Here is a 24,957-nt window from a genome sequence, read left to right on the forward strand (position 1 = left end):
CTATGTTCAAATCCAGCCTCATACACTTGATGCTTACTAGCTGTGTGACTCTGGGCAAGTCACTTAACTCTCATTGCCCCACTAAATAAATAAATAAATAAACAAACAAACAAACAAATAAATAAGAAAAAGGAAGGAGAGTGACCTAGAAGTCAGCCGATGGCTGTGAAGAGGAGCTGCTGCACAAAAGAGTAGAACAGAGCATCGTCAGAGGTTTAGGGCATCTCCTTCTGGAGATGAGACCACAGAGGCTCAGGGGAGGAGAGCCACATGCCCAAGGTCACATGGGTTAGAAGTGTGGGGGCAGAGTTTGATTCCAAGAGCAAGGAATGGCCGGGTGAGGAGGAACATTCACCTTTGAGGGTCCTGTGATGACTGAAAAAAGAGTCAGCACTTCCATGCCTCAGGAGGATGGTGACTGCGGAAGAGGGCAGGGAGAGGGTGCTTGGGATCTGGGCTGAAGTTACAGTCATTACTTAAGTTCTGAGGGAACTCGGATCGGAGAATCCAAGCTCATGAAACTGAAGTTCACTCCAAATTCTGTATTTCTGTGATTTTTTTGTAATTCATTGCTTAGAAACGGACATTTACAGGGAAAAAAAGTCACTTTCATGATAGATAACGGTCATAAACAAATAGGGGGGAGAAGAAAATGATGAAGCATTAACATTGTAAAAATGTAATCCCTAAAGGCCAGGAAAAAAGTACATTTTCACAGGGATCATAATTGACTTTCTGAAAATTACACATGAATTCATTTCCCTATTGATTTCACTAACAATGTTACCCACTCATCCAGGAGTGTCATCTGATAGCACTAATCTATTAGCATGAGTATAAAAAAAACCTGAATATTTGAGTCACATGACAGAGTCAACTTTTATGAGCTGTGTATTTCATTTGGAATTATTTCAGAGCTCACGCAGAGGAAAATACCCAATGTTTTATCCAGGGCCAAAAGGCATCATCGCTCATGCCAAATTTGAGACACATTGTCTCAGACACCTGTGTAGTCATGGAGACACACAAGTATCTCCAAATATTGTTCTGACCATTCTCCAAAACGATTTCTCAGTCATTCCAAAACACATGAAAGTGGCAAAATGCTCTGAACTTCCCGTATTTTATGATCATTAGCTTATTTTCAATCTTAAAAGTATTTTATTATTTTCCAGTTACATGTAAAGATAGTTTTCAATGTTTCCTTTTATAAGATTTTGAGTTCCAAAGATCTTTGGCTTTTTAACCCTTCATCAGTATTAGCTCACTTTAATCTCTCTCACCCACTCTCTGAGAAAACCATATATTTACATCTTGCCAGTTTGTTTAATTTTCAAGGGTAGTCACTTCAAAGCTGTTCTTGCCCCAAATCATTCACAAGAATTTGTTTCTCCCCTCCGGTTATGTCACCCCCCCCCCCTGCAAAAAAAAACAAACCCTGAAAGATTTATGGTTTTCTTCTAGAGTAAGGAGGGAAAAAAAATTATAACTGGACATACTGAAAATTGTTAATTTAGGAGTATTTTTTCATCATCCTTCAAGATGACACTCTAAAACAATACTATAAAGTGACTGCTTCTAAGAGCTAACTATCCAGCTCCTGAATTATCTAGGGACATCATTCATCTGTTCAAGCTGGTACAAGGAAATGTTCCATTTTGGTTATTTATTTCAATAATATTAGTCTTGGTAACTTTTTATTTCCAAAAAAACCACTTATCAAATACCTACATATGTATAGAGTTAATATATTATTAAACATAGACCCATTAATTTAAAATGTCTGGGATTTCAGATAGGAACTTGGTGATAATTTACTAGCTACTAAAAGAATGGAGCTACAAAAATACTAGCTACAAAAAGAATGGAGCATATAAACAAGACTTCAGGGAGAAATACTTGAGTGGAATGAGAAAACCACTTTCAAGTTATCCAGAAATGCTCACCTACATGTCAGAACTTGCTATACCAACTACAGGTCATTTTATATTATGTGAAATTAAAAAAATTTTTTTTTCCCAAATGACACGTAAAAACAGTTGTTAACTTTTGAGGGTTTTTTTTTGAATTGTGAGTTCCAAACTCTCTCCCTCCTTCCTATTCCCCTTTCCTGAGACAGCAAGCAATGGATATAGATTATACATGTGCAGTCATGCAAAACATATTTCCATATTAGCCATGTTGCAAAAGAAAACAGACAAAAAACAAAACAACAAAACCAAACAAACCCAAGAAAAGAAGAAAGAACTATAAAGTAGGGAGAAGCGATGATCTCTACGCACAAAGAACTTTATCACCTAAACATTAGATTCTATTGGAAATATCCTTTAAATAAAAACTCACCTTTGCCTGGGATAAATGCCTTCTGAAAGATTTCCTTCAGACTGCTGTTTCCATGTAGGAGTTGATGGCTGGGCAAGATGGCTATGTGGGATGCTCCATAGACAGCCTCCGGGGTTAAGGCATAAGCAGACAACTTCTCCTCAGTTACTTTGCCATTAACCTGACAGGAATCATTACAGATCAGTTTTATTTCTCCCTTTTCTCTCCAAGGCACATTGCTTTCTTTGCTCTGAGGGTAACCTCCCTTTTACACTTCCTGTCTATCCCTAAGCAGTGGTCACTGTCAGCTGGCATAGGAGAGGGGGCAAAATGAGAAAGGATGTGGAGGAGGGGAAGGAGAAGAGAAGCATTGGGGATTACCCCTCCAAAGCACCCTTCAGTGCTAATAACTTGAACCATTTTGCAGACAGGATATGGTACGAATATGATCAGAGAGAGACTTTTACTGATATTATGGTCATTTTTTTATTAGTATAAAAAACCAACTTAGGGTTATCTTATCCCTAGAGACACAAAAAACCCCAAGGAAGTCTATGGTTGACTGATACATTTCAAGGAGGGTTCAGAGGCACTTACCTGGAAAAGAAAAGCAAAGCCTGAAGATATGAGCAGGCGTGTTTTGGGGCAGTCTGAAGTGAAGAGGGATCCAGCAAGGGATAAGGGCCAGGGGATAAAAGTGGTGACTGAGAAAACCTTCTGATACACACGGGGATCAGTAAGACCTTCAAGAACTGGGCTCCTGGTATGGTCTATGTTCCCTCAGATCCCAGAGCTTTCAATAAAATAGGTGCACCATTCCTATGCACTTCAGTGGAGTGATAACCTTGTTGACATGGGTACTCTGCACTGTAACCTATTTCTGCATATCTTCTGAGACTGTCCTCCCATCAATCTTCCATAGAGGGTCTTGAGGCCCTTTTCCAGGTCTTTTAAAATGAGTACCAATGGGCTCTTCATCTGTCATTCTGCATTCTCGCTCCATTCTTGGCTCTCATCCTTTTCTGTTTACGCTCCTCTTCACTGATGCCTCACGTCACCTTTCACGTGTAAGTTAACCTGCAATTTAATCCTTGGTAATTTGCTGAAGCCTACAAGACATCACATAGTTCTTTATTATTTTTTGGGCATCACACAACTTTCATTCCTCAATGACTGTGGTGCTCAATGGTGGGTAGCCATTGTTTTTATTTTTGTCCTTCATTTTCAAAGAGAACCAATGACATCATGGGTGATGTATTGACTTGTGTGTGAATTGCATTTAAGTGAGGCAGAGCTGAACTCTCTCTCTCTCTCTCTTTTTTTTTTTTTAAGTGAGGCAATTGGGGTTAAGTGACTTGCCCAGGGTCACACAGCTAGTAAGTGTTAAGTGTCTGAGGGCGGATTTGAACTCAGGTCCTCCTGACTCCAGGGCCGGCGCTCTATCCACTGTGCCACCTAGCTGCCCCCACTGAACTCTCTTTCAAAGCCATCACAGTCTAGTGGCAGGAAAAAAGTCAGGACAACTGATGTTGGCCCAGGATGCAGTGAATGACCTTGGTGTCTATGATGTCTGACCAAGCCCTAAGCACTTCACTGGGCCTGCTTCAGCTGTATTCATGGCCACTGGAACAAACTGTTCTCTGTCCATTCCATTAGGTCAAAGCTTTCATATGCTTGGGGCAGACATCCCCCCTAAGTCACTGACTTTTGGTGACCCTCAACCTTGTTTAGCTCATCTCCTGAGGTGGTTTATCAGGGGATAACTGTGTATGCTACAGTTTCTTGGAGCCACAGGTGAGAGTTGGTTGACAGGTGGCCACCAAAGGTAGATAAGCAGCCTTGAAAAGGGCTTGGCAGTTCCTCATACACAGATGCTAGTCCTCCTGAACACCCCATACACCTCAAGGGAGGAATACCAGTGCTGAACCATGGGCTTTCATTTCAGAGAAAAGCTTGGAGTCATTGAAAGCATCGCACAATTTATAAAAAAAAATCTAGTCAGTCCCTTTTCTTCCACCTGTTGAACCGGAGCCCCAGTTCATTTTTTTATCATCAGCGTTTGTCTAAGATAGATGCACAGATGGACCAATTCAATGGGATGTCCACCCAACTACATACAATATCTTCACAGTGCTTTGTATATATTTTCTTTATATGAGTATATATTGTTTACCCCTGTAGAAGGAGAGCTGCTTGAAGGCTTGCCTTTGTATCCCTTGAATGAAAATCACGATGTTATTTCCATGAAGTTATTCTAGCTGATGGAGAAGCAGACTCTGGAAGAGGGCATCACTGACTGGATCAGGGCCGAGTCCAGTGTCAGCTTCATCGAGTCACCCAAAGAGCCCATGGCACACTTGCACAGGGGGCCTCCTCTGGGGTAGAAGAGGTTCCTGCAGCTGCACTGTGCCAGGCCAGGCACCATGGTGTGTGACATGTAGGGAGCTGGCTAGGTTTCTACTGATTTGGTGTAGGGAAAGAGGACTGGGTGAGGGGCACGGGAGCCTGCCCAGGGGTTCAGGCTGTAATGTGAACTTGCTATTTGGGGATTGTACAAAATACCCCAGTGACTTTATTTCTTAATCTGTTTGAAAGAAATGATGTAAAAGTATTTTCATACATTTTCCATATTCTTATCCTGTGCACTGTAATATGAAATGACCAAAAGGCCCAAGAAATGATGCTGGATGCATGATAACACCAACTCTTCTGACCTCTCTACTTTCCAAGAGAAGCTGTGAGCAATATTTTACTTTAGCTACAAGTTCCTCTTGTCTTTTGGTTTCATTTTTAATGAGAATGTCAAGGTTGATATGATTCAGTTCTTTTAGGAAAATGTCACTGGACAGAGTACTAATAAATAACTTAAAGTTTATAGACAGGTAGAAAACTGTGTGGATCTTAGTATCTGGCTTCCCCTTTTCTGACACCTTTAATTCAGAAGTAGAAGAGGACTGCACAGAGCTTAAGGATATTTGTATTTTTCTTTGTTTCATGGGTTACCACGGCCAAAGAATTCATCATCAGGTACCCCACCTACACATCACCCTTTCCTGTACTTAGCTGGCCTGGTCTCTGGAAATACAACTTAGTCTGTTGCTGAGATGTGCTGGAGGCCTGTCCAATATAGCAGACCCTGCTACAGTCTTCTAGAAACCACGCTCACTCTTACGCCACAATGAGGCATCACAGCCAAGCTAGCTTGGTGCATACAATAAATGTTTGATGGAGGCATAAATAGAGGAGATGCATCCTTAACCCATTTGGTTTTTGTCATAAGAATTGCTGGACAAAATTACTACGAATGGCTGTTTGGGAAACTCTGCAGTGTTCAGTGTCATCTGCAGAAAGAAGCATGTGGAGGACCTCAGTATCCATAGGGAAGCCTTCCTGCATTTGGACTCTGCACTGGATATCTTCCATGACAGTAGCAAACACTATGGGTGAGCATTGAGTCTCACTATACATAATCAGGAGACTACTGAATAATATTCACTTTGTGGCTGCATCTATAAAAGAATCTTGGATGATCTTAACGTAGGCCTGGTAGAAACTTCATTAGATGACAGCCTTTAAAGCTACATTTTGTTCTAGCGAATCAAAAGCTTTTTTAGTCAACAAAGCCAAACAAAGTGGGATTCCGTATTCTCTGTATCTTGTGAATAAGCGTCTGACTATAAGACTGTGATTTGCTGCAGAATATTGTTCGTGGCAGGGCACCACTTTCCGTCTCCTGTTTTCATCAAAGATATTCTTGATCCTCGTAGAGATCCTTCTTATAAAGATTTTGTGAAGGTAAGAAGAGAGGCATGTGGACCAGCAGCTAACAATGTCCTCACCCTCCACCACCTTTATTAAGACCAGGAATACCCTCCATGTTCCCCCTCCCCCCACAATTGTTTCGTTCATTCTTCTCTTTCAGATACCCTGAGAATCAATCTATCAGGTCCTTGGCCTGCTCCAGCCCCTCTCACCACCTTCATTTTCTTCTGTTTCCTGGTGTAGCAGAAAACTGACATGTCAAGCGTTTAAATGCAATGACTCCACTTCCATTGAGGAAAGCAGACATATCTACAATCAAAGAGATGTATGCTCCAATCTGGCTTCGGACATTTACCAGCTGCGTGACGCGTGGCTACTCATTTAACTTCTGTCTGCCTCAGTCACTCATCTATACAATGGGGATAAGAATAGTGCCTACATCCCAGGGCTGCCGGGAAGATGAATTGGGATAATTATCAAGCACTCTGTGAACCTTGAAGTGTTATACAAACACCAGCTAGCTCTGTTTCTCGCCCTCCCTCCAGTCTCATCTCGAGGTGCTTTTGGTATGATCAAGCCCAGTGGGGTCTGGTGTCAGGCCTTCTGCAAACCCTTGATTCCTCTCCTGGGTCTCTGTCTGAAGAGGTGATACTGCTCATAGTCTTTCACTGCTCTTCTTCAGCAGGTTTTGCAAATGAATTTCTATCACAATGCAGTTGGTGCCATATCTCTCCACTTGGCAGGGATAAGGTGTCCGTTGCCTGAAGCAATTCCTGGGCTCTTTTGGCCCCTACTTTGTAGTGACAGCATTACATGGGCTAAACATCACTAGGAAATGGTAACAGACCATTTTAATGTGCATTCCTTAATTTGTTTCCTACATCCTGTTCTCAAAAGAATGTTTGGACAGGCCCAAATTGGAGTTATTTGCATGCCATATCTTGTCTTTAATATCTTATCTTCTAATAGGGATTGACCTTGGCTCTAACAAATGGATGGACAGCAAAGTCGGCAATGACCCCCACACCAGTAACCAGTCATTTTCTGTCTTTTCAAGTCAGCTCCATTTTTCTTGATGTTACTTGATTTTCTCCAAATTCATTACCTTCCAATTCTCTTCTTGAAGACAGTATTAATGCTAGATTGTCTTATGGATAGATGTAAGCCTTTGGTCTCTTGTTTCTTTTTTAATTTTTTTAGTGAGGCAATTGGGGTTAAGTGACTTGCCCAGGGTCACACAGCTAGTGAGTGTTAAGTGTCTGAGGTCGGATTTGAACTCAGGTACTCCTGACTCCAGGGCCAGTGCTCTATCTACTGCGCCACCTAGCTGCCCCGGTCTCTTGTTTCTTGAGCCTAAGCTGTAGTTTCTGACATGTTCTTTGCTTATCCTCACCTATCCCCCCACCTTTTCCTTGCAGTTATTGTTCATGAAGTTCCAGTTCATGTGGACTTAATTGAGAAGTTCACATCGAGTTCACAAACCTTCTCTCTACCTCCTCATCCTTTGCAATCACTGTTGGACCATAAACTCCAAGTGTTTTCATAGTGACCTTTTTGCTTGTGTTTCATCATGTGGCACGAACAAGAATGAAACCAACTTGACAAACTCCTTTATTTGTGTCTCTGAGGCAAACCTGTGAGCCTGCCTTCCCTTTCATGACAACTTCCTTATATTTTCTGGTTTCATTTATAGCAAGAATGTCAAAAGTGATAGGATTCATTTGCTCTGGTTAATGAACTAGTCTTTAGACATGGATCTTCTACTTAGAATACCAACAGTTAAACTAATCCTTATAGAGATAGTCTAAAAACTGGTTCTTAACATGCTCTGCCTCCTGTTCTTCCTATCTGACACAGTCACTGGAAGGACTGAAGAGGACTATGGTCCCTCTGGATTTTATCTTTGCTTACTGACTTGCTGCATCCAAGGAACTCACCACCTAGTGGCCAGTCTAATGGTAATTGGTATCCCTCTATTTAGTGAGGTTGGGCCTCAGAAAGTAAACACAGCATGATGCTGGAGATGTATCCAAAGCCTTTCCAACATGGTAGAACCTGCCGGAGCTTGTGGGCCATTGGCATGGCCTTCCAGAACCCAGGGTCACCCCCACATCTGCAAGAGGTATCCACAGAGAACTCTGGGGGGGGGTAACACATCAACCCTAATTTGGAAACCATCTCAACTGCGAAGTTATGGAAACAATCGTCCTCTATTTGAATAGTTCAAAAAATATTCCTTTGTGGAGCTTGTGTTAATTCAAGAAAATCTGTTTAATGGGTACTCACCTTCAAAGTGAAGTCAAGATAGCATCCATCACAGTCTCCTATCCAATGGGCCTGCATTCCTTTTATTCCGTACCACTCGGGAAGGTCAGCCAAAGCTTCACGCATTACCTATGGAATTAGAAAGGAGACTGGAGAAACTCTGAGCACATAGCAATATTTAGACACTCATGTAAATACTCACATACTGGTCGAAACAAATGAAGTAGGGGAATTGAATGGTAACTAGAACTGCATTCTTTCCCATTTGGTTTGGAAACCAATATAACAGTGCTAGCTGATTTAGAGCCGACTTCTGAAAGACTGAGTTGATTGACTTCTCTATTGTAAAAGTGCCAAGTATTCATGGTAGAGAGAAAATTAGCTAAGAAAAGATGATAATTAGACTCTTTGGTGACTGCAGCTAGTGCATTCTTTCCCAGGGCCAGGAAACTAAATATAGGAAGGTTAAGTGTACTTATTTCAAAAAATTGACTCATATTCTAGGCTTGAATGTTCTGTTTTAATTTATTTTTCTGTATGTGTTTGAATGCATTAATTTCATTACCATCTTCAGACCATAAATTGAACTACATGTTTGTACACACCATCTTAATCATGAAAATGGGTCCAATGAAACTTACCAGTTCCTGTTATGTATTATTCTAAAGCATTTACCATAGATAATAGCTAGAAATGTTTCATTACCATCAATATGGTATATTACAGAACATAAATTCCTTGGAAGAAGGGCTCTCTTTAAATAATTTGACCCAAAATTTCTGTATGCTAATAAATGATTATTTGTTCATAACAAACAGGAAGCTCAAATAAAGGGATTTTTTTTTTCCTGAGCAGAAGATGGGGCGATCAGATGCCAGGAAGAAATCCTGCAATTTATTCAAATATAGGATAGGGGGGCAGCTAGGTGGCACAGTGGATAAAGCACCAACCCTGGATTCAGGAGGACCTGAGTTCAAATCTGGCCTCAGACAAACACTTGACACTTACTAGCTATGTGACCCTGGGCAAGTCACTTAACCCTCATTGCCCTGAAAAAAAAAATCCATTAAATTAAACAAATCAAATATAGGATAGGGAATACTGCCCAAGCTGAATATCTGCTTTGGGTATGGCATTCTGCAGCAGGGTGCTAGGGGGGGTACAAAAATGGGCAACACATAATCTTCCATGCCTAGAACTTACTCCCTCCTCATCTCTACCTCCTGACTTCCCTGTTTTCCTTCAGTTCCCCGCTGAAGTTCTACCTTCTGCAAGAAACCTTTCTCAACCCTCATGCTCTCTATCTCTTGATATATGAAAGTATGTGTGTGTGTGTGTGTGTGTGTGTGTTTCAGAGAAAACATAACTAATTGAGGGAATCAGGACAAGCATTACAGAAGAAATCATAGGATTAATTATTAATATGATTTAAAACGGGGAGAGACCTTAAAGATCATGTGGCCCAACTCTCTCATGTTGTTATAGATGAGGAAAGTGAATCCCAGAGAAGGTAAAAGGTGATAAATACCAGAGCTGGAAATTAAATTGAGGTCCTTTCCCCCCTCACCCTTGGTGTTCTTCCTCCCACTACATCATGCTTCTTCTCAGAACGGGTGGAGTTTTTATATATAAAGATGAAGGGCTAAGCCATGCCAAGCAGGGACACAGAAGGACTGGAGACAGAAGCAGGGGAGTGCAGAACAGACAAGCTCAATACAGACATGTGAAGTCCTCCATAGCTTGGCTTTGATACATCTTTGAGCATTATTTTCCTCTATTCCCCTGTGCATGTTCTATGCCGTGTTCAAACTATGGAGGACTTCACATGTCTGTCTGTACTGAGCTTGTCTGTTACTCACACCCCCCTTGGATTCTCTCTAATTTACCCCATCAACATTTTGTTTGTATATGTTTGCATGTTGTTGCCTTTCTTTGCATTACCAATAAGCATTTATTAGATACCTACTGTGTGCTAAGCAGTGGGGATACATTGGGGGGGGCAATTGGCATTAAATGACTTGCCCAGGGTCACACAGCTAGTAGGTGGCTAGATCTGAACCCAGGTCATACTGTAATGGAACTTAAAGAAAAACCAAGAGCTGTATGCACATTGAAAGACAAAATACAGGTCTATTCACATCTTGAAGAAGGAAAAGGAAAAAAGGAAAACGTAAGACACAAGTAAATGCTGACGTGCTCATGTTACATGATTTCAGCTCAATTAAACCCATTCATTAGGTGCCTGGGCAAATGATTCTAGCTCTGTAGAATTCAGTTGCTTCATCTGTAAAATGAGAAGTTGTTGTAGATGATATTTAAGGTCCCTTCCAGGTCAAAACTTCTATGAGGGAGCACAGTGAAGTGGATAAAGGTGGATCTTGGTGCAAGGAAGATACAGGGTTAAGTGCTGACTGCAGGCCACCCTGTGTGACCCTGGGTTAAGTCACTGAACCTCTCTCACTGCCACAGGCAACTCTTTAAGTAGATAAGTTACAGACAAATTGCCAGTCTCCATCAGTAGAGGGAATTCCAAGCTGGGAGTTCCCAACAGTAAGTCCAGACCCTGCCTCCCCCCCAAAAAAGATTCTACTCTATGTATTAAAGCTCAGCTATTTAATACTTGATGTACTGAAGGAGAGCTGCTCCAACTCTTGGTTAGTTCCAATTCAAATAAGGCTGTTATTGAACAGTGCCATGCTTTGCCCATGCCTGAATCAGAGTACCTGGACAGCTTCCCAAGAGTCACTTTTAACAAAACGATCAGAGGGGCCTCTTATCTGGACACCAATGTCACTGGAAATGCCAAAGACCCTGAGGAGCTGACACAATTGAATAAGCCTCTTCAGGAATCCTTTGTGACTTAAAGTTTACCAGGTCATTAAAACTGCAGATCAGGGAAAACCCGTTGGCTAATGAGGAACCACAGAAAGAGGGGGGGAGGTTTTCCTAAAAAGGGAAACGGCTCAATAGAGACTATTTTATAATGTTGATGGCACCGACATGGGCTAGGGATACACATCAAATTCGGTCTTAGGGCCAGGTGTAGGAGAAGCCTGGTCCACAACTGCCCTAGTCCTGGAACATCTTCATAAAAGCTTATCCTCACGAAAAAATCTGGCATCTGAAGAGTTTCACCAGAAAAGCAGAATGATGCAGTGAACAGAGCCTGGCAAACTTAGAAAACATCAAGAAACTGAACTACTGTTGCCTGGTTTATTTTTAGTATATATTAAATATATATTATTACATATATAGAATATAAATTATAGATTAAACACACACGCAACCCCCCCCCCATAAATAAATAGGTGAACAAACGAAGGAACAAATGAATAAATAAATAAGACAGGACAGTAACAGAATTGCCCTTTTCTGCATTTCCTTCTACTCTCTTCTGTGTATTTTTTAAAAGTCTCATTAATACTCTTCTTTTATCACTCTCAGTACCTACCATCCCTCTGCTCCCCACACTTATCTTGGCTAGAGGATCAGAGAATCTCAAAGTTACAAGAGGATTCAGAGAGAGAGTGGAGACCCAATCCCTTATTTATACGCAGTGAGGATGCTAAGGTCCCAACTCCTGGACCAGGAGATTGTTAAATGACCCTGTTGTGTCAGTTACATCCCCGAACATATTCTTTGGGGAAGGGACATATCGTTTACATAGAAGAGCCCTGGAGGCTCCGAGCTCTCTGAGGCAGCACAGGTACTGTGTTCTCACCTCTCCCTCCTTTTTGAGGGCCCAAGAGTACTCAGCACTACATCAGTCTCACTACAAGGCTTACCTTTAATATGGTCCTCTGGGTCCCTGGAGAGCAGAGTTCGCTAAGTATTTTAGGTAACCTGAGCCACTTCAAATGCATTGCCCCAGGGTGGAGGAAAGAGCTATGAACTTGGCACCAGGAAGTCCTGGGCTTGAGTCCTGGTGCCCCTAACCCTCACCTGTAAAATGGGGAAGGGGACACCAGCCCTGACTCCCAGAAGGGTCCATAGGAGAAAGTAAGATGTCAGGTGTAGGGGACAGCAAGGCAGTGATGGAGTAAAGTCTGCTAGGGTCACATACCCTGACATACGGCCTCCTTTAGAGGCAGCATCCTCAGCTGAGAGCTCCCTCTGCCATCGATATCACAGGGCCAGTCTCCATCCCTATGACATCTCAGGAATGGGATTTATGAGGGTTAGTGTTGTAATTATAATTATCATCTAAGAAAGACCTCGGCCATATCAAGTTCTGAACTGAAGTCACCGATGTAATACCGAAGCTTCCTGGGAGGCCCTTCTGAAAATAAAAGGACTGGCATTGAGAGGGTTAGATCTGGAGTCTGAAGACCTGGGTTCAAATCCTACTTCTTCTACTTACTGCTCATGTTTCAACAATAACAACAACAGTAATAGCTTGTATTTATACACTGCTTTAAGGTTTATACAATGCTTTGGCGGCAGTTAGGTGGCACAGTGGATAGAACACCAGCTCTGGATTCAGGAGGACCTGAGTTCAAGTCCTGCCTCAGACACTTGACACTTACTAGCTGTGTGACCCTGGGCAAGTCATTTAACCCCCACTGCCCTGAAAAAAAAAATGCTTTGCAAATACTCTCATTTTATCCTCATAACAACCCTGCAAGGTGGATACCGTTATTACCCTCCTTTTCAGATGAGGAAACTGAGCCAGACGAGGTTCCTAAGGGTCTGAGACAGGACTTGAACTCGGGTTTTCCTAACCCAGGTCCAGTACTCTATCCCTTGTGGCGCCTCCCTAGCTGCTATGTGTTGGGCAACATGCCTGACTTCTCAAGGCTCGGTTTCCTCATCAAGTGTACCGTGTTGGACTAAAAGCCCTCTGAGGTCCCTTCTAGCTCTGAAGTCAGGATCCTTGAAAGGTCCAGCTGCCCCAGAAGCCACTGGAAGCACTAAGATGTGCAGCAAGGTTTAGGGAGGCCTGTCGTCATCTCTCTGGGCCTCAGTTTCCTTGTCTGTAGAGAGGGGTCAGGGAAGAGGAGCTCTCAGGTCCCTTTTTGTTTTGTTTTTTGCAGGGCAATGGGGGTTAAGTGACTTGCCCAGGGTCACACAGCTAGTAAGTATCAAGTGTCTGAGGTCGGATTTGAACTCAGGTCCTCCTGAATCCAGGGCCGGTGCTTTATCTACTGCGCCACCTAGCCGCCCCCTCAGGTCCCTTTTCAGGGCTAAATCACACAGACCCAAGACCTGGTGTTTCTTTAGCTTTTTTTTTTTTTAATTTTTGCAGGGCAATGAGAGTTGAGTGACTTGCCCAGGGTCACACAGCTAGTAAGTGTCAAGTTTCTGAGACTAGATTTGAACTCTGGTCCTCCTGAATCCAGGGCCAGTGCTTTATCCACTGCGCCACCTAGCTGCCCCCAAGACCTGGTGCTTCTAATGCCTGTGGGACCTCTAAACTAACAGCAGTGCCAGAAGGCAATGTAAGAGGGCAGTGGCTTGGCTAGATTTCTGAGCCCTAAGTAACAAACTCTCAAAGGGGCAACAACTTTCATGAGAAGGTCATCTTTTGGTGACAGGGAGTGTCCTATGCTGCCCTAGCTTACTCACGCCAGGGCAGGCAGCAGCAGCAAGGCAGGATCAAAGCTCATGGGTCTAGATACAGAAGGGCTTTCAGAACCTCTCTTTATTTTATAGATGAGAAAATCATTGACTTGTCCAAGGTCACAAAGACACTGTCAGAGGTAGGATTTGAATTCAGGTTTTCTAGATTCCAAAAAGAGTACCCTTTCCACTGCACTGTTACATACAATAAAATATCTGTCTAATGAATAACATGGATGCTAGAAAAGCTGCAAGAATCATTTTTGAACATGTCATTTTCATTCTCAAACTTTTTTTTTTAAAGACAAAGAGGGTTGTAGGGAAGGAAAAGGACGAGAGAAATATAATTTCATCTTTGCTAGAGAATTTTTGACACATTTACCTTAAAAACATCATTAGTAGGGGCAGCTAGGTGGCGCAGTGGATAGAGCACTGGCCCTGGATTCAAGAGTACCTGAGTTCAAATCCGGCCTCAGACACTTAATACTTACTAGCTGTGTGACCCTGGGCAAGTCACTCAACCCCAGTTGCCTCACTAAACAAACAAACAAACAAACAAAAAACATATTAATATATTTTTAAGGGGGCAGCTAGGTGGCACAGTGGATAGAGCACCGGCCCTGGATTCAGGAGGAACTGAGTTCAAATATGACCTCCGACACTTGATGCTTACTAGCTGTGTGACCTTGGGCAAGTCACTTAATCCTCATTGCCCCCCCCACACACACACACAAAGAAAAAGAAAAGAAAAAAGAAAAAAAAAGGAAAAAACCCCACATCATTAGTGTTCCACAAAATTAGCCAAACCAAAACACAGCCTTGGGCAGAGGGCAGCTAGTCCTGCAGGCACCATTCAGGGCCTGCTCTTTAAAGACAAGCGAGTTACGGGCCTGCATTAGTCTCCAATTCATTAAGTCCCTTAAATATAAAACATGCTGATGTTTTATTAATGTGTTTATTTTCCACTGGCTCTAGTCTCCAAATACCCTGTCTTATTTCCATGTCAACAGGAAATACGCATGGGAACATGGGAAGGATATCACAATTATAAATGATTAATATGAAAGGTTTGGGCTTTATGTAGAACACGGCTAGCTTATTGTGCTCACTGTTTACATTTAGGAAGAAAGAAAGAATGTGGGAGAATGCTGACTAGGCAAATGGAGATAACAGTAGGATGAAAGGCTTTTTAATGGGGACCACAGAGCGACTCTTGGCTATCCTACCCTTCGCAGTGGCTCTTCCAAACCTTCCCTACCCCGCTTTGTCGGCTGAGAGCCTTGCCTCATATTTGACAGAAAGACTGAGGCCACTGGCTGTGGGCTCCCTCTTCTCTCTTCCCCACCCCCTATCAGTCAGATGCCTTCCGCCACCCTTTCTTCCTTCACCCCCCCACCCCGTTCCACGTGAGGAAGTGGCCTGGTACTCCTTAGCAAAGTTAATCCGTCAGCCAGCTGAAGCAGTCCCATTCTGCCCTGTCTCCTGCAACAGACTGCCCCCTTCATCGTACCCATTTCACTTCTCTTCAATCTCTGCCTACTGACTCGTTCCCTACTGCCTGTAAACATGCCCAAGTCCCCCTCATCCTTCCATCTTCACAAGTTACTGAACTATACCTTGGCTTAAACATTTGGGGGGAATGGGGCAATGAGGGTTAAGTGACTTGCCCAGGGTCACACAGCTAGTAAGTGTCAAGTGTCTGAGGTTGGATTTGAACTCAGGTCCTCCTGAATCCAGGGCCGGTGTTTATCCACTGCGCCACCTAGCCCCTCCCCCCCCAATAATATCTTTATGCCTTAACTCCATGTGGGCGGATCATGGTACAGTAGATAGAGCACTGGGCCTAGAGTCAGGAAGATTTGAGTTCAAATCTGGCCTCAGTCACTTCTTAGCGGTGTGACCCTGGGCAAGTCACTTCATTGTCCTCTGCCTTGGTTCCCTCTAGGGACATAGGAATAACAACAGCACCTCCCTCCCAGGGTTGTTGTGAGGATCCCATAAAATAATCATTGTAAAGCACTTTATAAACTGTAACAAACTGTGTGCTAGCTATTATTACTACATATTTTAAAAGGGCATTGAGGGTAGCTAGGCGGCGCAGTGGATAAAGCACCAGCCCTGTATTCAGAAGGACCTGAGTTCAAATCCAGCCTCAGACACTTGACCTTACTAGCTGTGTGACCCTGGGCAAGTTACTTCACCCCCATTGCCCTGCAAAAAAGAAAAAAACCAAAAGGGGGCACTGAGGTGGTCAAATTAATGCAAAACATCACAGAGAGTGGGAAAGGGAAACACTGAAACTAAAATCAAGGAATAAAAGGATTAAATAGAATAGGCCAAATCTACCTGACTGTTCCAAAGGCAGAATGAATAGGCCAGAGACAAAACCCTATTTTCCTAAGAGAGAAGAATGAGCCAATAGAAGGAAGGCAGAAGTATATGCGAGAACAAGATTTCAGGGCAAAACAGGATCCCCAACTGCTGTTCAGTAGGAAGTGGTTAAAACAAAACAAATGAGGACAACTGATATCCACATAACCACCTTACACACATCATTAGCCTAGCTGATCCTTACAGCACATCTGAATCTGAGAGGGAGACAGTGCAGGTAACAGGGGTTCAGTGATAAAGGGACCTGTCCGTGGTCACACAACAGAACCAGAAATGGATCCCAAGGTCCTCCGATTTCAAATCCTTTAAAAATCAGTCTTTTACATATAAAAAATATCTTCAGAATAGAGACATCTAAAGAATTTATTTAATATGCTTACTGAGAAAAGGAGATCTGAGAAACTGCAACCAGAGAAGGCTGACCCAGAGAATTGGAACGAATCATGAATCTCCATCAAAAAGGAGTGGATCCAACTGTGATAGACTTATCTCTTTTTAGCAATACAATGATCCAAGACAATGCCAGAAGACTCATGATGGAAAATGCTCTCCCCGCATTCAGAGACAGAATTATGGAGTCTGTGACTGCAGACAGAGGCATACTATTGTCACTTTTTTTGTTTTTTCTTTCTCGTGGTTCTGATTCTTCTCTTGCAACATGACTAATGTGGAGATATGTTTAATATGATTGGACATGTATAGCCTTTATCAGATTGCTTGCTGTCTTGGGGAGGGGAAAAATTTGGAATTCAAAATCTCACAAAAATGAATGTTGAAAACTATCTTTACGTGTAATTGGAAAAAAATCAAGTACTAGTAAGTGAAAAAAAAAAAAAGGAGGGGATCCTTAAAAAGGGAAGACAATTGAAAGAGATACTTATTTTAGGATTAACACCTAACATTTTGAATGAACATGTTCTCTGATGAACAATTCTTTTCAAATCATTTTGTTAAAAAAAGAGAAAGCTTGGGCAGTGAAAGTTATCTCCTCTTTAATCTGAAACAATTTAATATAATCACTAAAGATGCTTTATCCCTTTTCAGTCATCCTACCAACAGAAAAGCTTAGCTGCTAAAAAGGTAACAACATTGGAATAGCGTGCCTAGAACAGTCTAAAGAAAGAAAATATTGCCTTCCTACTGCATTCTACTCCTTTCCTGCTTTGCTTTTTTGGCAAAGAAAGAGAGAGAGGGTGGGGAGAGAGAGTGTGGTTAGGGGAGTGGGGAGAGAGAAAGACAGACAGAGACAGAGACAGAGAGACAAACAGACAGAGAGATGAGCGAGAGGAAGAGAGGTGGGAGAGAGAGTTTAAAACAATGTCTAGCATAACAATTGCTTTTAAAATTGAGAGATAAAATACTATATGCAAGTACCAATGTGTAAAACATCGTGGTTCCTTTTAAAATATTTTAGCATGATTTATGCATTTATATTTATATGCCTGGACCACACACCACTGGATTTTTGCTCTAAAATGCAAATAACTGATTTCACAACATGGAGCTCCTCAGTTCCAAGGTTGTAGTCTTTAACCAGCCTACCCTTAGGGATCACGATCACTAGAGAGCCCGACCATCCGCTAATGATGCCTGATTTGCCAAGAGGGACAGATCGGTGGTATAGTCCTGGTGGCAAGAATAAGTAAAAAATCTGCCACCGGGGTTCGGCACTTAGAAAAGGAGGAAACAACAAAATGCCATGTTTTCCAGTAAATGATTCTAACACTGTTTTACTCACTGTCTTTTATTCTAAAGAGTTATGAAAACACAACCATTCAACTCTCCTTATCAAACAACGGGAGGAAGATTCTTCTGAAAGTTAATTTAATGGCTATTTACTGAAACTCAGAAATTAAGGCATCAAAACCAGACTAAAGGGGGCAGCTAGGTGGTGCAGTAGATAGAGCACCAGCCCTGGAGTCAGGAGTACCTGGGTTCAAATCCAGCCTCAAACACTTAACACTTACTAGCTGTGTGACCCTGGGCAAATCACTTAACCCCAATTGCCTTACTAAAGAAAAAACAAAAACAGACTAAAGGAACATCCTACTTTGGCAAAAACCCAAAGCAGCTGGGCTGAGATCCCCCTCCCCCCTATGTCATCTGACACTGACTGTTCAAGAAACTTGGTTAGAGCTTGTTGGTTTCTGGCTCATATAAGTATCACCTCTTCATTAATGGAACAAATTTGCCACACTAATAGCAACTATATGATGAATGCACACTTGGGGGGTGCAACCATATTGTGAAATCACAAGAAAATGGCAGACTAATCCTAAAATAGAAACTGACCAGGTGTTGACATAGCTGTTGGGCAATAGCCACTGATTCCTTTCCCTCACCCTCCCTCAACCTCAATACACTCATACTTTCCAAACCCGACAAGGATGGACCCATTTTGATGCTACTGCTTTCAAGTATTAAGGGCAGAACACAGCTTGATGGACTATTTAATCGCTCCGTCTCTGTTTTCAACTTGGAAAGACATGCCTAGCTACAAAGGAAGGCTGAGGGCTTAGTAAATACCTGAAAAAGATTTAGAATGGTGCTAAGTATTATTTCTATTTAATCTTCAATACCAGACCAGTGCAATATCCTAGATAAAAACTTGGTTTTTAACCTGAAGAAGCACAGGCTATGGCACCGGACCAGGAAGTGATAGGTTAACTAGTTTCCAAAGAAAATTCTGCCCAATCTTTTTTAATTTAGAAAGATGACATGTAGAGATTCTAAACCTTGAAAGGACTTGTGACAAGCCCCTATATCAATACTCACAGGTCCTAGACAGTCTAATCAGGCCCTCTGTTTCTAATAAATCCACACTGCAGTATCTTGCACTCAACAGACAATAAATGTTGAAATGAATTGAATGACAAGCTAACTTTTACAGGTAGCAATTTACCATCTAGAATTTTTATCTGCCCTTGCAATTTTTCAAAGTTGTCTTAAGTTACAATGGCTATAGCACTCTTTGGGCAAGAAAGATATCTAAACTACATTTTACCAGCATGGAATTCTAATCTAAATAGGAACAGGGGAGTGAAAAGCAAAGTGGGACATCATCATTCTGCAAATCTTTTTTTTTTTTTTTTTGCAGGGCAATGAGGGTTAAGTGACTTGCCCAGGGTCACACAGCTAGTAAGTGCCAAGTGTCTGAGGTTGGATTTGAACTCAGGTCCTCCTGAATCCAGGGCCAGTGCTCTATCCACTGTGCCACCTAGCTGCCCCTGGGACATCATCATTCTAACATTAAAAGGGCACTTATGTGTTGTTGGTTTGTTTTTTTTTAAAGGGCACTTATGGTACAAAAAGTATAAAATCCCATCAATGACGCTCCTTTAAGAGGCATGATTTCCAGCCTCACTTGATGAAACAGGACTCTGACCTCCCCTTACTGATGAATACTTATTGATTGTCCACAGGGTGACCGGATGCTACCAAACTTGGCACAGTCAGGGCGATGATTTATAATTAATATAAAAACAAGGTCCTCTCCTCTTTCTCTGAGGGGCTTCCAAGTCGGTTCAGAAAAGAACAGACTGGCAAGTCAATTAGAGTCCATTCTCTTCCCTCATTGCCCTTCACTTTTTCTGCCATTTAGGCAATTTCTTCCCCTTCAGACTTACTATATTTGCATTCATTTCTCAGAAATACTTAAGTATGACCTCTGGTTGCTATGAAACCAGCCTTCGATAGCAGGCGAGGTTTCTGATGGAGGAGAAAGAATACTGTCTCAGGAAACCCGGGCTGCAGTTCTTGTTTCACCATTGGCTAACTAGCTGGGTGGTCCAGGACCAATTATTTAACTTTTCTGGACCTCAGCTACCTTATCTATAAACCGAGAGGAGGTGACCCTTTGGGTTTATTCTGGCTCTGCTCCTTCAAGAGTCAGACAAGCCACAGCTTCCCTGGTTCTTACTTTATTTGTAACACAGGAAAGGAGAGAGACACTGTGAGGATTACGATTGTTCCGAGCTCAAAATCCTAGGTGCCTATGAATCCTTGTTCACTCTAGGCCTTCTTAGTTTTAAAACTCTATGGTTTTATAAGGTAACAAAGGATTTTGTTTTTCTTTTCCTTTTCCCTTCCCTTTCCCTTTCCTTTTCCCTTTCCTTTCCCCTCCCTTTCCCTTCCCATTTCCCTTTCCCTTCCCTTTCCCTTTCCCTTCTCCTTCCCCTTCCTCTCTCTTTTTTTTAATGGTGCAATGAGGGTTAAGTGACTTGCCCAGGTCACACAGCTAGTAAGTGTCAAGCGTCTGAGGCCAGATTTGAACTCAGGTCCTCCTGAATCCAGGGCCAGTGTTTTATCCACTGTGCCACCTGGCTGCCCCATGCCACCTGGCTGCCCCAATAACAAAGGATTCTAAGGGCACACAACCCCACTACAGACACAAACAAAGGGACCTGTGGCATCACACAAAGCATTAGATGTTTGTCCAAGGTTACACTGAGGAAAAACCTAGGATGAAGCAACTGAGTGGCACAGTAGGGAAAGTGCTGGATTTGGGAGTAAGAAAGACTTGAGTGTGAATCCTGCCTCTGAGGCTGTGTGACCCTTCTCAGTCTCAGCTTCCTCATCTGTAAAATGAGGATAACCCCCCCCCCCATCTCACTCATGTAAAGTGCTTTGAAAAGCCTAAAATTCTACATAATTCCAGCTGCCATGACAATGGGGATGGGGGACCCAGGGAGCCTCCGTTTGTTGCCCAGATGGTGAAAGTTTAAAGTGCCACATGATTAAGTGTTATTTTCTTATCAAAGTATGACAAGGGATATCCCAGGTAATTCATTCATTTCTCTCCATTTGTGCTTGGAGGTCTTTGCTCCCTCTGGCTTCCAGAGAAGTATAAAAGAAAAAACTTCATTGTTTACACAATACAGGCCCCGCTGGAGGAAGAGTCTGCATTTATATTATGTTCTTTTACTTCCAAAAGATTTTCACACCTTGTTGCTTCATCCTCACAAAGTTTCTGTGGAATAGGCACAGGTATTTATAACCACTTCATAGGCTGGGGATACACATGCAGAAAATGAAGTCATAGCCGGTCTCCTGACTTCCAGGCTCACAGGGATTAGCAGGGCAGTGCTACTGTCCTCAGGGTGTGGCTGGGTAGCAGTAAAGTTACAGTCAATCAGCAAGTTCTCATTAAGCACCTACTTAGCCCCAGGCATTGTGCTAGGTACTAGGGATATAAAGAATGGATGAAACCATCCGTGTTCAAGGAGCCTACGATCTAATGGGGAGACAAGTGCGGGGAGGGAGGAGGAGAGAAGACAAGTGCATATAGAAGCACATGCAGAATCAACATTAAGGGAACAAAAATAATACAAGGCAGTTCAATATAAACTTAGCTGGGGAGATCATAGTAGGCGCTTAATAAATGTTTGTTGACTGGTTGATGAGAAAAGACAAAGGATGGGAGTGAGCTGATGTAAGAAATTTCAGGATTTAGCAACTGATGAGCTCTGTTCAGAGAGTAATAGTCGTGAATAAATCTGTACATTGGGAGCTGGATGAGCTCACCTCTGAGGCCTCTTCCAGTTTTAAGTCTATGATGCTACAAACCTAAAAATTACTCTGAAGTTCCAATAAAAAGTACTGTACTTCCAGGGGAGCAGAGAGGCACAGCTGAAGAATTTCTGGAAGAAGACCGGAAGGCCTCTCTTTGCCCCCTTAAACCTGAGCTAGAGAGAGGGCTCAGCACACTGCAGAGAGCATGAGGAAGGATGAGCCCCTCCCTTGGTAACCATTTAAAATCTGAAAAATGGGGTTCATGCCTCCTTCCCAGACTGCCCTCAGAGGGATGTGGGGAGGATGAAAGGGAGATAATGGCTAGAGAGCTTTTGGGGTTGCATTGTCTAAAAACAAGCATTATCACGGTTCGGTCCCAAGCAAAGATAATCCAGGATTTAAACGATTTACTTTGACGCCCTACAGAGAAGCTGACAGCTCATTAGAGTTTCTTAGCGGCTGTTCTCTGTGCCTGAAATCTAATTTATGTGCACACCCACTTTCACTTAGTGGGCTCCTGAGCTCACCAGGTGGCTGCTCTTCCCCTGAAGCAGATCTGAATCCCTCCACACCTCTTTCCTCGGGTGAGCAAGGCTGTCTTTCTGCAGACCCACCCTCCAACAAGGAGGGGAACTTCTTATTTTTTCAATGTCTCGGGCTTACCACCATGGATCGTGGTCCGTCCGTCTGCTGCTTCTCCTTGTTGCTACAGGATCAGCCCCCATCCTCTTCAATCAGACATGCCCTGGAACATGCCACTTCTCTTGTAGAAGAGGGGCAGACCTGGTGCAGCCTACTCAGAAAGCCCACAGGAGACAACGCTTCCCAGCCTGCCATACTCGTGGGTGGACAGCAGGACCCTCTCCAGCTTGAAAGCCTCATTCACCAAACTCTCATGGTGTTCTCCTGGAGGTGTGGCCTTCACCATCCTTCCCAAGGGCTCATCTTCTTGACACTGAGTCTCAGAAACTTTATCCGACTGCTTTTATCTTCTCTTTTTCATTCTTTGTTACAAGGGGTGGCTCTTTGAATGGCCTCATGGGGAGGGTAGGAAATGAAGGTGATGTAAAAATGAAAGAGAACATTTTTTTAAGTAATAGATTTGGCAGGAGCAAAGCACTGTGTTCAAATCCTGACTGATATTTTTTGAGTTGTATGATACTAGGCAAATTATTAACCTTCAAGACCTAGTTTCCTCATCTACAAAATAGGGACGGGGCGATCCCTACATCCCGCAGAGTTTTACCCTGGATCTTCCCTCGGCTCATGGGGCTCTCTCCCCCTGCCACATCCCTCCACCATGCTGGCCTGTTCTCCCATTGGTGACTTTCTTCTAGGGCCCTCCATTTTGGAGAATGGGCCCCAGGTGACTATGCTTCCTTCTTCCCCAGGTCTGCCCGGGCTTTCTGCCCCTTTCCTCTGTTGCTCTGTGGGGGTGCCAACCATCTCTTTGAGCTCCTTCTGTATCATGTCATCCCTCATTAGATTGTAAGCTCCCTGAGGGCAGGAGCTGTCTTCCTCTTTGGTTGTATCTGTATTGGGGACACAGTGCTTAGGACAGTGACTGACACATACATAGCAAGTGCTTAATGTTTATTGTCTGCCTTGTAATGAAGAAAGTTTAGTTGTGTGGTCCCTAAAGGGGAAGCTATTATCACTCACAAGTCATTCTAATAGTTAATCTTCTGTTGGCAAATCACATTTCACTGGCAGTGCCCTTTTTCTAGTCCATTCTTCATTAGTCAGGGGGGCAGTTAAGAATATGGGTGCGAACAAGAGCAACTTGTAAAGGGCAGCTGTATGCTTTAATAAGCCAAAAGCGTGTGGCTATTTCACAAGACAGTTCTCAGGCATCTTTGGGACCAGTACTGTCCATGTTTCAGATTAGTTTCTGTGGTCCCAGGCTTTACCATGAGCGCCTTCCTGCTCTCGCTGCCTTTATCCTACTTAAGAAGTTGGTAGCAATCAAAGACACTGCATTTTCTTCTCCAACAAGCTCATATGGGAGTGGGGCATCAAAAGGGATGGAAGGAGGTAAGTGTGAGTTCATCACCTACTCATCTCAAACACTTTCAAATGAATTTTCATCTCCTTGTTTCTTGCTTATTCAGGAGCCCTTTGTTACCAATGGTATTTACTATACGTACTTGAAGGCATTAAAACCTTATTTCAGGAGTGTCAATTCAGCCATCTCAAGGTATATTAAAAAATCTTGATGCAAGTTGAAGCCAAAGACAAGTACACTAAAACTTTTGGGACACCCTGTAGCCCCTGACTTTCCTACCAAATTGGTATAAATTTATGAACAGATGGGATTACCATCTCGATTGCACAGACTACATAAAGTTAAATATATACATGATCTCTGTCCTATAGCATCTTCCAAGAAAAGAACAACAGTAGCATTATTTTTTGATGGTTTGCAATGAGTATGAATAAAGGGGAGGGGAGCATGGAAAAAGTCTTGGGGTTCCCGTGTGATGGGCTTGGTACCTACTTAAGTTCTAAACAGGTCAAATAGCATTAGTAGGTAGGAAAAAAAGAGAGGAAATTTTTTTTAAAAAAGCTATCATGGTAGGAGTGAATAAAAGACCTGGTGGCTCAATTTAACCTGGAAGATTTAGTTACAAGCTTGGGCAAAGGTGTCTGTGTCAACTGGGCCTGCCTCTGTACAATTCATACTCTATGAGGTGAATATTCCATAGAGCATTTCCTTCTGGGGGTATTTGAAGACTCTAACTATCGGTAGGCTAGGACCCCATGTAATCTGATGGGATATTTCAGTAGGCAGTACTCCTGATTCCAGGGCCGGTGCTCTATCCACTGCGCCACCTAGCTGCCCCCACAGTAGACATTTTTTTAACCACCGTTTTAAGGGTAATTTTCTTTTCTTTTTTAATCTCTTTGTTTTTAGAAATTGAACCAGAAATGCCCTCTCCCCTAGCTGTGTCTCCCTGCCTAGTTGTCTAGCTGCCTTTCATCCCTTCTGTCAGGATGTGAGATAGTCTATTACCCACGGAACTCCTCTTGCTTTTTGTAGACTAAGTCCAAAAATCTGTCTTTCTATCACCACCTCAGCCCTGTTGCCCACAAAACACCTCCCACACACATCTCTGCCAAAACTCTTAATTCATGCTGTCAGATCCT

General features: G+C 42.8%; 1 protein-coding gene across 2 annotated transcripts in view; it reads right to left on the reverse strand.

The window, feature by feature from the left end:
- Nucleotides 1–24,957, reverse strand: part of LARS2 (leucyl-tRNA synthetase 2, mitochondrial) — a 343,246-nt gene that overhangs the window by 57,715 nt on the left and 260,574 nt on the right. For both annotated transcript variants that reach the window (XM_043966870.1, XM_043966868.1), the window contains exons 9-10: nucleotides 8,371–8,478; nucleotides 2,344–2,503 (exon numbers count right to left, since the gene is read on the reverse strand). In XM_043966870.1, the coding sequence (XP_043822805.1) occupies nucleotides 2,344–2,503; nucleotides 8,371–8,478 (268 nt within the window). The remainder of the gene's footprint in view (nucleotides 1–2,343; nucleotides 2,504–8,370; nucleotides 8,479–24,957) is intronic.

Source organism: Dromiciops gliroides, chromosome 5, assembly GCF_019393635.1.
Source record: "Dromiciops gliroides isolate mDroGli1 chromosome 5, mDroGli1.pri, whole genome shotgun sequence".
In the NCBI taxonomy this organism is placed as follows: domain Eukaryota; kingdom Metazoa; phylum Chordata; class Mammalia; order Microbiotheria; family Microbiotheriidae; genus Dromiciops; species Dromiciops gliroides.